This window comes from Hippocampus bargibanti, linkage group LG06 (genome assembly GCF_051943395.1).
Source record: "Hippocampus bargibanti isolate YZ-2025 linkage group LG06, ASM5194339v1, whole genome shotgun sequence".
Lineage (NCBI taxonomy): Eukaryota > Metazoa > Chordata > Actinopteri > Syngnathiformes > Syngnathidae > Hippocampus > Hippocampus bargibanti.
In genome coordinates, this window is record NC_142739.1 from 23,846,615 (window position 1) to 23,859,582 (window position 12,968).

Here is a 12,968-nt window from a genome sequence, read left to right on the forward strand (position 1 = left end):
GGACTACTGTCACGATCTGGTTGGCGACCAACGGGGGGCGCTGTCGTCCCCGCCTACACCTGCACAGGTGCTGGTCGTACCGATCAGATTGGCGACCAGCGGGTAGCGACGTCAGCCCTGCCTGCAGCCTCGCAGGTGCTGGTCGTTTAATCATTGACATTTGAAAGGACACCCGGCATGACCATCCGGTGCCAGTTCATTGTTTGTTTGCTGCTTGGTTGCTGTATGCATCGTGTACGTGTTTGTTTAACCTTGGCGGGGTTTTACTTTTGGTCTTCTTTTGCTACTTTGTATTTTTTCCATTCAGATGATTTTGATGTTTTACATTTTGTTCCTGCTGACTTTATTTTAATACAATTTGTCAAACAACCTCCTGCTCCCTCCCGCCTGCTTTTTGGGATCCGAACCCCGCCATCACCACCTCGCACACCGCGCATGACAACTACAAGGCGCACCTTCAATAAATGAAAAAAGTTTTCTATATACAGTAAAGTCTCTTTATATCGATATTCAAGGGAGTCCGAAAAATATCGATATAACCGGGACTATCGATATATCCGACCCTGTTTGCATGTAATTTTCTCCGTGCGTGCATAGAAATAGTATCGATATAACCGGGACTATCGATATATCCGATATCGATATAACGAGACTTTACTGTATATGGATCAGAAAATTACAAAATGGATGAACGGATATACAAATACAAGATGAAAACTGTTTTTTAAAATAATAATAATTTAAACTGGCAGTATTTTTTGGTGATATTTATATTGAGTAAAGTTAAATTAGGAAAACATGCTCATCAACCGATACTTTATATGGAGTGACGGGTGTTTCCTTGTGAGACATGTGCTAAAAGAGGCTCTCTCTCCCTTCTGTCACCCCTCCAGAGAGCATCTCTCTGTGTCATTGGTCCAGATCTCATGCAGGTGCCTCTAGGATACAAAGCAAGGGGTCTCTTCTACTAAATTCTATGTTGTGAAACCCAGCACTGAGGGCTCTGAGCCAGCATGCACCGCCGGGAAGCGCTCCGGCCCCGTTTCCTTGGAGACAAGGGTCACCGAGTGCTGGAATTTCTTGGGGGAGCGTTGACCCTGATTTATGAATTCATTTAGCTGCAGCCACTATGACAAAACCGCTAACAGTGGATTTGTGCAGACGGTCTTAATGAGCATTACTCTGAACAATCCGCTCAGTGAGTCTGCATCTTATAGACATGTTGTATGCTGTTGTAAGTCTGATTTTATGCCTTGTAAGGAGGCAGAATCAGGTTGTGTTTAACTATACGTGCTTAGACAAGCGCGGGAAATGTGTTAACGTTCACTTTGCTGTCTTCTCTGCAGGTGTTCGCCTTTGACCACTGTTTCTGGTCCATGGATGAGTCCAATGTTCCCAAATATGCCGGTGAGTCACATGTGAAAATTCTTCACTCCTCCCTAAAGAGCTCCAAACCTGCTTCCTGTTTCAAGAATTTTAGCTGCTTTGCGCCAGTGAGGAAGCATTTTGGATCACATTCAACTCCAATGTTTCTGTCTGAATGCACAAACTGAAAAATGAATAGACACTCGCCTGAGGTTTTACATTACACCTGGAAAAATAAATCGTTCAACCGAGATTTAGCACGGCAACAAATGAATGTCACACCGCATTAATCATATAATAGTGGACACTCGAAAATAAGGGTGACAAAGTAATTTTCTGTAGCGGGCCACATTGTCGTTATGGTTTCCTCTCGTGGCCGTTATGAATTACAATCTTTAATCTCCTCCACATATTACATATACAGTGCACCCAAAAAATAATAAAAAACTGGTTTTCAATTTTGAAGTTAAAAAATAATGACTTATTATGGTTTACATTGGACAATTTGTGGTTCGAACTTTAGTAAGCATCATGGAATTTCGCAAGTTTGATTTGCTTTCACTGGCCGAACTAAATGACGTGGCGGGCCAGATCTGACCCCCAGGCCTAGACTTTGACACCTGTGCCCTACAATGTACTACTTACATGGGTTCACCAGTAAAAAGTAGTACTCCTGAAAGAATATATACCAAAAAAAATTGAAGAATTTTAAACATTTTTTAATTTAATTAAACTTTAAAATTTACAGAAATCTTACAGAATCAAAAATAGCGACGCCTTGATCCAGAGAGACGGAAAACGAAACGTTCTAACCCTCCACTGCGAGCGGACAACATTAAAGGCAACCTTTTTGGCAGAAGCAACATTATAAGTAGTGTTTCCATTGACCATATTTTCCGGTATGTAAGGCGCACTGGAGTATAAGGCTCACCCCAAATAAATGGCGTATTTTCAAAATTTTCATTATTATTAATAATAATAATAATAATAATACATTTAATTTCTAAGCACCTTTCAAAACTCTTCTCAAAGACACTTCACTGGATTTTTTTGTGCGGGTGAGCAGCGGCAGCCATTCGCGCCAGCGTTCACTCAACCCGGAAGTAACACAGCAGCAAAGTTATGAAAGGAAGAGGAAAGGAAAGAAAGAAGTAGAAAAACAAATACAGGTGCTCACCGGACAATAAGACGCGCCTTCAATAAATGAACAAAGTTTTTCAAATATAATATACACTGTAGATATAGAAAATACAGTAAAGTCTCGTTATATCGATATTCAAGGGAGTCCGAAAAAATATCGATATAACCGGGACTATCGATATATCCGACCCTGTTTGCATGTAATTTTCTCCGTGCGTGCATAGAAATAGTATCGATATAACCGGGACTATCGATATATCCGATATCGATATAACGAGACTTTACTGTATTTCAAAATATAAGGCACACCACATTACAGTAGAGGCTGGGTTAAATTGAATTTTTGAGTCAATTGAAATTGAGTCTGTGGCTGCTGACAGGAGTGGCAAGAACTGTTGTGGCACAATATTACCTCACATATAAGGCGCACCTGCATATAAGACACAGTGTCATCTTTAGAAGAAAATGAAGCCTTTTGGGTGATTGTAGCATTACAATTCATGTGATTGCACAGAGTTCATCAGATTTCTTTAGCTCCTATTCATAGCGCTAATCAATACTTTATGCAACATTTTCAATGATGGTATCACACAAGAAAATTGGTTCATTTGTGCACGGCACATTTTCATAAAAAGGCAATGTTGCTTGCCACTCTGTTTTGTCAGGGAGATGTCATACATGCAGAAGACAAATCAGACACCCCAAGGCACTACCCGAAGCTGCAGAGCCAAGGCTTTATTTATCTCATTAAACAGCTGTTCCATGTCCAAGTAGCACGACACAAGTGATTGCACGGCACAAATACTTTCAACATGACCAGGCAGCCATTGGTCACTGGATTTGTGTTTTAGATTTCTTGTTGACTATTCTTGTTTGCCATAAGGACTGAAAGATGCAAACAAAAACATGTGATGGACACAATGGTGAGCTCTTTATCCTCATCTCCACGGTAACCGAGTCTTTGTCTAAAGGTCAAGAGGTGGTGTTCAAGTGCCTTGGAGAGGGAATACTTGAAAATGCATTCCAGGGATATAATGCCTGCATATTTGCCTACGGACAAACAGGTAATTATGAAATGATATCATGATTAAGAATTGTGTAGTTCTTCACTCATTCGCTGTATTTATTCGGGAATAGAAAAGCATGACGTGGAGGGTTTTAGTTTTTTTCTTGCAGGGGTGCCAATAAAGCGCTGGCTATGCCTGATGTTTTTTCCCTTCCACAAGGGGTCAGAATTTCCCTTTTTTCATGTTAGCGCATTGTTACAGCTGTTGTTAAAGCCTTATATAAACCAATATGTATGTATTGCATTGTATTTTGGACAGCCACCCCCATTTCAAGCTCAGCTAACTCCAGGCCCATATACTGTAACTTAGGAATTAACTCTTTTTTTCTGATGAAAAAAAGAGTTTAAGGTTTCCTACGCTGCTTGAATGTTTATGTAGTCCTAAAACTCAATATCATGTGGGTACTGCAATTTGAGTGAAAATGACAAAAACCCTGGCACTGAAGTGGACTCTTTTTTGCACGTCTGGCAGTGAATGACTTAAGACTTGTCCGCAGATATGATCGTGTGTGTTTGGTTTTGGTGCGAATAGTCGATGTGTCTTACAACTAAACAATCAACTCCAGTTCATCAACGAACGACCATTATGAGGATGAGCGATAAAGAAAATGTGCGTAAATTGTACCTCTGGGTTGTTTGCTGGAATTGAATAACAGCTATTACATTTTTTTGTGTTTGAAAACGTAATCAAGTTCATTTTTCAGTGTGATCTCTCAGACACTTGCACTGACCAAAAAGGAGGGGAAAAAATATAAAATTATATTTTAAAATCATCTACTTTGAACCTCATGTCCGATGCCCCCCCCTCAAAAAGTATTTCTGTTATTGTTGGGCTGTAGGTTCTGGCAAGTCATTTTCCATGATGGGGAACGGGGAGCAGCCGGGTTTGATCCCTCGACTTTGCTGCTCGCTGTTTGAGAGGGTCCACCACGAGACGAACGAGGGCCATACTTTTAAAGTGGAAGTGTCTTACATGGAAATCTACAACGAGAAGGTTCGCGACCTACTGGATCCCAAGGGGTGAGTTTTGATTGGGTGGTCTTGTACTTTTCTCTCATTGTAAACACACATGTGACCTAAATCTCCTCTGTGAAGCCAATGAGCTAATGCTTTGAATTCACACACACGCAGCTGCTTGCACAAATTATGATGTGTCATTTCTCCTGATTCATTCCGACTCCGGCGTGAGCGGTGACCTCGCTAGTTGCTACCACACAAGGCTGCAACGCAGCCAAGTAGGAAGCCACGTCCACTTCCCCGCAGTTGATTGGTTTACTATTAACACTTTCGGGCTTTCGGGTCTTCAGGCGGCTGCCATTGTTGTGACTTGTCTCGCAAATGTGCCTCCGTTCAGAATGGATTGACGGACTTTCCCCAAGTTTGAATGAAGAGTGTTTCAGTGGCATTGTCCTTTTTGAAATTGGAGATCAAAGGGAGCACAAAAGAAAAACACAAGTGATAGATGAAAGAGTTCTTTTTGAGGTAGCTATAATACTGCCACACTTTTGACACCTTATCCACTTTTTAAAATGACTTTGATTCCAAGACAGTTCATTAGCCTTTGGGATAAATAGGCAATGAATTGGCTGAATACACAATAAATTCACTGTTGCCAATTCTGATGATTGTGTTGAACTTAGTGTCAAAGAATCTGAGGTGTAATGAAGGGGTGTTGATTCCGTCTCAACTCATTTGTGCCCTTGAAAATACACTAAAATACATCTAAAATATACAAATATGGAATCCAATGTCCATTACTGAGCCAGGCCAGGCCACTTTCAACATGAAGAAAAAAATGTCCACAGGAAAACACAATGGCAGGCATGTCAAAACAACATTTGGCAACCCTTAAACATAAAGTTCTTACAACCAATTACAAAGCTGTATTGTACAGCAAAAGCACAAATGGTAAAAATATAACTATCAAAAAAAGGAACCCCATGCATGGATGTGTCTTGATTGTAGGATAGCTCATGATTGTAGCTCATGATGTAATCATACCTTCAACAATTAAATAAATGTACTATATATATATATATATATACAGTAAAGTCTCGTTATATCGATATTCAAGGGAGTCCGAAAAAATAATGATATAACCGGGACTATCGATATATCCGACCCTGTTTGCATGTAAGTTTCTCCGTGTGTGCATAGAAATAGTATCGATATAACCGGGACTATCGATATATCCGATATCGATATAACGAGACTTTACTGTATATAGTCATATATTGTCAGATACAGGTAATAAAGCAGTCACAAAGATAGTAGACAGTACCAGGGAGTGAAGCCAAAATAAAACTTCATATCCAGTATTTCTGAGAAATTGGTTTCCTAGCAACATTTAAACGGTCGTATTGCTATTCCCGAAAAGTGTATTTTCATCGAGTGAAAGTGCTGTTATATTGAGACAATAAGCCAAAATGCAGTGAAAAACATGTGCTTTTTGGTCGTGTAAGAATAAAATAAAGTCTTTCACCATTGGAAACCTGTGTGGCTTTGCTAAAAATATAAACATTGGATTGTGCATTGCCTACGACCTTCCGCAACAACTGGATTGTTAATGGAATAGCTGTTGAAAATATAGTGGAAAAGCATGTCAGCGCTGGACAGTTTGGCCAAAGCTGACTGACTTGAGCTGGTTTTAAAAAAAACACCTGCAGCTGGTATTTGGTGACGAGAATGGAAAAAGGAAACCAAGCAACTGTTTACCTGAGTCGATGTATAGAGTGACTCTGAGGTATTAGATTTCTATTGAACAACGAAGAGTCAGTTAAAGGACAACCGACGTCTCCGGACAAGTTGTGTCCATAATTTGTAAAATAGCTTCAAATGACTTCTACTGAGCGTATTTTACAAAGATTCCACCGCATATAGCTATATTTTACGTTTTAAGACTTGCGCTGAATATTCAGGAAGTCTTGTTTTTGAGTTGGTGACGAGTCCGTACGTGACGTCACTAAAGGACCGCCCTTTACCGTAAAAAAGACGCATTGTAGCGGTCCTTCCATCACGTCAATGTATTTTGCTGTACTTGTTTGGTCTGGGTACCTCGTGTTGCACCCAAAAGCGGCCAGAACGCCAGAAGAGGGCGTCCAAGCGCCATATAAGGAATTGATTAGCCTGTGGAAACGGAGGTGGCCACAGGAGGTCGCCATTTTGTGCCTCTTTTTTTGGGTGAGAGATTTTCCCCCAATGTTGCCTCAAAATGGCACAAATACATTCTTTAATCGATTGCAAACATGTATGCTTTCATCTTCAGAACTATTTGAATCATATTCATAACTGGATGTGGAACAAGAAAGCATATTCTCCGAATCTGAAGCCATTGTTTTGATTCACTAGCAATGCAAGACGTCCTGGCATGACGTCACGAACACGGAACTTTCTGAAAATGCCCAATTCCTAGCTCAATTTTTTTGCAGATTTTGAACACTTTGTCGTTTTTATTGGTGTTTTGCATTTGACTAAAAATATCATACTGTGTGTTTTGGGTATTTTAGATGCTATAAAACGTTTTTCTGGTGTCAGTTAAAAAACAAAAAAGTGACGTCGGTTGTCCTTTAAGGTTTCAAAGAGCTAAATACAGCCCGCATTGTGCTATGGCTACTAGCTAGCTAGCTAGCCATTAAGTTCTAGCTAGCTAGAACTCAATCGACTGCGACCCAAAAATGAACTAAGTTTGAAAGAAGTGAATAACTGTGCTACGACGAAAACATTCTGACATTTAAACTATCCCTTTTTACCTCTATCCTTCACAAATAATGCACACGCGCACAATTTCCTGCGTTAAATTTTCGACATGTTTCTTTGAAGGATCTTCTTTTAAAGCACAAAACATCAATATCGACCAAATCTTGTCAGTTTAGTGACAAATGTGTTTTTAACATCAGGTGATAAATGTTAAATCATGTTTTCTCCGGATTTGCTCCAGACTGTGCATCTGGCAACAATCACAACATTTTAAATCTCGTATATACTGAACGGTCAGGCACTTCCATCTCTTGTTTGATTGTTATTATTTTATTGTCTCCAGATGATATCCTGAATCTAGTTCGAACAATCCTCCTTTCCCCCCTTTGTTCACTAATGGGTGTTGATTAAAAGAAAACAAATCTGTGGTGTGTTAAATGCTCTCTGCTATGCTTTTATCTTCAATACACAATGGGAAAAAAGTAATGACATGACACCTAACATCCACTTTTATTTAAATTACTTAGTTTGGGGTTGCCGGTTTTGGACCTTTTCCCACACCTAGTGGTATGCCAAGACGCAAATAGTTTCTGTTATAATGATGATCGTATATGAAGCTTCGGTGCTAATTGTTGATAAAAAGTGAAAACATACGTGGCCACATCGCCAAGCACAACAAACACACCTCCTCACCTCATAACTGTCCAAAATTCAAAAGGACTCACTCACAGACACTTTTTGGGAAGCAGGCTCAATGCAAAATATTTATTTTGTTGTGTAAGGTCCCCATTGTTGGGTGGGCAATAACTGCAGACGAGCATTTGAAATGTCAGTTTTGTCTTATTCAGTCTAATGAAATGCTGAAGGTGATCCACACATAAAAACATGCACTCTTTTCACTCACTAGATCTTTTCTTGACCTTTTTTTAAGGAGCCGACAGTCTCTGAAGGTTCGTGAACACAAAGTCCTGGGTCCATACGTGGATGGTCTGTCTCAGCTAGCTGTGACCAACTTTGAGGTACGAGCTATTTCACCCCTTGTCTTTTCACACTGATGAATCGCTCGAGCTGACTTTGCACGGCTCCACTGAACAAAATTCAATCAAATTTTACGAATGCAAAGACATTCTTTACGACGTCAAAAGCTGGTGGTTCCAGTAAAATAGCTTTCTGAAATTTAACAATGTGGTTTTAATCCTCATGATTTCCTAATGACACATGTTATATGAATGTGGAATGCACTTGTGTGGTTTTTGGGTGGATTGTATGCCAAGCATTGGTGGGGCTTCCCTTCATTAAGTTTAAAAATCTCCACCCGATTTCTGTGTGCTATGCCTGCCTTACATTCATGCAATGGATTTCCCAGATCTTGATCTCGCTGCCTGTCACGACCCAGCGAAACTGCTGCTTAACATTGGCTGCCTTTTTATTGTTCTCAGATGAACAATAAACAGCAATGAGCGGCAAAGGCTCTGTGGTTGGTGTAGTTTTGTGTTGAATAATCAAAGTTGTTCAAACAAACTTAATCTGATAGCTAGCTAGCTAATTAGATAGCTATATAGCTCGATAGCTAGATAGTTAGACAGACAGAGAGACAAACAGACAGCTACCTAGCTATCTAGTTTCTTATTAGCTAGCTAGTTAGCATATACTGTATATATTGTATATCCTATGTGTCAAGAAGGGCATCTCACGTAAAAACTGTACACAGTATATGCCAATGCTAACTAGCTAGTTAAGAAGAAACTAGCTAGACAGACAAACAGACAGAGACAAATAGACAGATTTATTGCGAAGGAAGCTGATAAATTAAGCTCAAATACATTTTAGTCTGAACACCTACACTGTCTGTAAGTAAAGAATCTGCTTAATATTACATTTTAGTCTGATCATTGAAATGATTTTTAAAAATCTAAGTTAATGAAAACCATTTTTTTACTGATCAGAGAAATAAATCCATCCATCCATCCATCCATCCACTTTATCGTCACAAATGTGCTAGAACCCATCCCAGCCTTCTTCGGGGAGTTGGCAGGGGACACCCTAAACCGGTTGCCAATTAAGCACCTGGCACACAGAGACAAACAGGAATCCATGCTCTCATTCAAATCTAGGGACAATATAAAATGTCTCAATCAGCGTGCCATGCATATTTTTGGAATGTGGAAGGAAATCGATGTACCACGGGAAGACCGGTGCGCCCAAAATAAACATGATGTCATAAGTTTACATCCACATAAGTGCATTTACTATTTGGACGAATTGTCTATCTTGACCTCAGGACATTGAAGTGCTCATGTCGGAGGGGAACAAATCACGCACAGTGGCGGCCACCAACATGAATGAAGAAAGCAGCCGATCTCATGCCGTCTTCAGTATTATTGTCACACAAACACTCTACGATCTACAATCTGGGGTGGGTCTTTTTGAATCTGTAATGTTGGACACAATGTGTTCTGCAAATGTATTGGATTTACAATTGACTGGATTGATTTGCAGAATTCCGGGGAGAAGGTGAGCAAGATGAGTCTGGTTGACCTGGCGGGAAGTGAACGAGTGTCCAAGACGGGAGCTGCTGGGGAGCGACTAAAAGAAGGAAGCAATATCAATAAGTGGGTATATTTGGAGATGATGTGTGATTAAAAGTCAAAATGGGCATCGGACACATCATTAGGTGCCACTGCCCATATCAAATACAAGAACTATTTCCCTAATTCTAACTCAACAAGACAGAAAAAGACCAATTTTAATAAATATAAATTAACAACATGGTTCATGTTGTAGTTTTAGTTTTGAAATTGCTTACCTCATTCTGTGTCAGCCATTTTGTCTCTCTATTTTACTTTAGTGTTTTCTTTGTTTTTAACATACACCTGAGTATACATCAGACATATCATTAGGTACAAACTGGCCAGATCAAATACAAGAACTATTTCTCAAATTCTAACTCAACAAGACAGAAAAAGACCAATTTTAATAAATGTGAATTAACAACATGGTTCATGTTGTAGTTTTAGTTTTGAAATTGCTTACCTCATTCTGTGTCAGCCATTTTGTCTCTTTATTTCACTTTAGTCTTTTGTTTTTAACATACACCTGAGTATACATCAGACACATCATTAGGTACAAACTGGCCAGATCAAATACAAGAACTATTTCTCAAATTCTAACTCAACAAGACTGAAAAAGGCCACTTTTAATAAATATTAATTCACAACATGTTTCATGTTGTGGTTTTAATTTTGAAATTGCTTACCTCATTCTGTGTCAGCCATTTTGTCCCTTTATTTTTACTATAGTCTTTTCTTTGTTTTTTAACCGACGCAACTCTCATTTATTGGGTAATAATCTAATTCTAAAATGTATTTGTTGCATATTTGATGCATTTTTATGCTTTATAAAATATGTATGTCTGAATTTTAGTGGGCTTGGAACAAATTAGGGCATTTACATGAAAAACGCGTCTCTACTTACAAAGTTTCCCAGTTATTATATTAATTTCATGAGTAAAGGTACCACTGGAAATATATATCTGTGAGGAAAAGGGTTGGGGGATTCATTGTGTATTTTAATTGAACTTTGTGTGTGGTTGTAGGTCCCTGACCACGTTAGGTTGTGTGATTTCTGCACTGGCTGATCAGTCTGCCGGAAAGGGGAAGGCCAAATTTGTCCCTTACAGGGACTCAGTCCTCACCTGGCTGCTCAAGGTTTGTTCCTCAGATTGAGTTGTCTTTGACGCTAGATGTCTGTCACGGCCCATTTACTTTCTTTTTCAGGACAACCTGGGTGGAAACAGCAAGACGGCTATGATAGCCACCGTGAGTCCTGCGGCAGATAACTACGAAGAAACTCTTTCCACTCTGCGTTACGCCGACCGAGCCAAGAGGATCGTCAACCACGCCGTCGTGAACGAAGATCCCAATGCCCGTATCATCCGAGAGCTTCGAGAGGAGGTGGAGAAGCTTAAAGTTCAGCTGTCTCAGGCTGAGGTGAGCCTTTGGGCGCAACAGAAGCTAGTATGGCCATTTTGCCGTGGCCTTGATGCGATCCGGATCTGCTCTCAAGTCTTTGAAGGCTCCCGAGCTGAAGGAAAAGCTGCATGAATCGGAGAAACTCATCATGGAGATGACAGTCACTTGGGAGGAGAAGCTGAGGAAAACTGAGGAGATCGCCACGGTTTGGATTTACACGATATGACATCATATTCATTGGATAGATCCACAATGTGTACAGGGAACTCATCCTGTTTTTGTTTTTCGTTTTTTTTTACAGGAGCGCCAAAAGCAACTGGAGAGCATGGGTATCTCTCTGGAAACATCCGGGATTAAAGTGGGTGAAGACAAGTGTTTCCTGGTCAACCTGAACGCAGATCCCGCCTTAAATGAGCTCCTCGTTTACTATCTCAAGGTACGAATTTAACTATTGGAGCTTCGGTGTGAAGTTTGAGGCATTGATGTCAACTCGGTAGTTGCACGGTTTCGGTGATCGCAGATCAATTGGGATAAAGGTGATGATTTTCCACCAACCACGTGCAAGGTGTCCAAACTGAACTACTGTTGTCTTGTGAAATTCAGAGGCGAGTAGGTGCAAATAGCAGGAAAGCAAACCATTGTTTTATTCTCCATTATGTGAAAGCGCTATATAAATCACTATGTACTGTATTGTGTTGTATTAAAAGTCTTCATCTCTTATGGAATGGTTTTGCACATTTACATTTGCACAGTATACAGTTGACATTTTTATTTTGTTATGCTTAGAATATCTTGTTTTCTATCCTTTCACCCCACCCCAACTCCATCCCTTTTCAATTGCTGCTGTGGACTGCAAATTTCCCCATTGTGGGACGAATAAAGGTATTCTGATTCATTTCTTCCTTCCCTCCTTCCTCCCTCCCTTCCTTCTTCCTTTCCTTCCTTACACCCTTCCTTCTTCCCTTGCATCATCCCTTCCTTCCTCTGTCCTTCCCTCCTTTCTCCTTCCTTCCTTGTTTCCTTCCTTACAACCTTCCTCCCTAACCCCCCCCCCCCCCAACCTTCCTTACTTCCTTCGGCCCTCCCTCTATTCCTTTCTCCCTTCCTTTCTTCCTTCCCCCTTTCATCCTTCCTTCCTTACATCATTCATTGCTTCCTTCTTGTGTGCTTTCCTTCGTTCTTCCCTCCCTCCATCCCTCTCTCCATTCCTTCTTCCCTCCCGTCCTTCCTTATAGCCTCCCTTCCTTCCTCACTCCTTTCCTCCCTGCCTCCCTCCCCTCCTACCTCCGCCCCTTCTTTCTTCCTTCCTTACATCCTCCATTTCTTACATCCTCCTTTCTTACCGCCATCCTTCCTTCCTTTCTTTGTTCCTTCCTTCTTTTTTAAGACCTGAGTAAATGGGATGGGATGTGTTCGGAGCTTTCATATAAGGTGAAATGTTTTCAAATCCCAGCTGTTTAGTGTAGAGAAGGTGTTAGTTTGTGTGTCTCACATTTTTAAGGATTGATATTTTGAATTTGGATTCAGGCCTTCTGACCTCGACTTTGCATGTTGTCCCTGGGAGTTTTCTCTATAGGCTTCCTTCTCTTTAAAAAAAAGGTTATTGGGTTCTAATTTACAAAATAACAAACATAGGCCAAATTGATAAAGACGTCATCCACGATGAGTTTCTCTTATCTGCTTTCACATATGTTTTCATCTATTCTAAAAATAAGTTATAAAAAGCAAGT

General features: G+C 40.3%; 2 protein-coding genes across 12 annotated transcripts in view; both read left to right on the top strand.

Moving 5' to 3' along the window:
- LOC148896870 (uncharacterized) overlaps positions 1 to 12,968 on the top strand; it is a 68,993-nt gene that overhangs the window by 41,303 nt on the left and 14,722 nt on the right. The window lies entirely within an intron of this gene.
- kif13a (kinesin family member 13A) overlaps positions 1 to 12,968 on the top strand; it is a 56,401-nt gene that overhangs the window by 15,375 nt on the left and 28,058 nt on the right. For all 11 annotated transcript variants that reach the window (XM_088997887.1, XM_088997886.1, XM_088997882.1 and 8 more), the window contains exons 4-13: positions 1,347 to 1,407; positions 3,477 to 3,569; positions 4,411 to 4,591; positions 8,199 to 8,286; positions 9,549 to 9,683; positions 9,767 to 9,879; positions 10,863 to 10,974; positions 11,044 to 11,256; positions 11,333 to 11,443; positions 11,540 to 11,674. In XM_088997887.1, the coding sequence (XP_088854013.1) occupies positions 1,347 to 1,407; positions 3,477 to 3,569; positions 4,411 to 4,591; positions 8,199 to 8,286; positions 9,549 to 9,683; positions 9,767 to 9,879; positions 10,863 to 10,974; positions 11,044 to 11,256; positions 11,333 to 11,443; positions 11,540 to 11,674 (1,242 nt within the window). The remainder of the gene's footprint in view (positions 1 to 1,346; positions 1,408 to 3,476; positions 3,570 to 4,410; positions 4,592 to 8,198; positions 8,287 to 9,548; positions 9,684 to 9,766; positions 9,880 to 10,862; positions 10,975 to 11,043; positions 11,257 to 11,332; positions 11,444 to 11,539; positions 11,675 to 12,968) is intronic.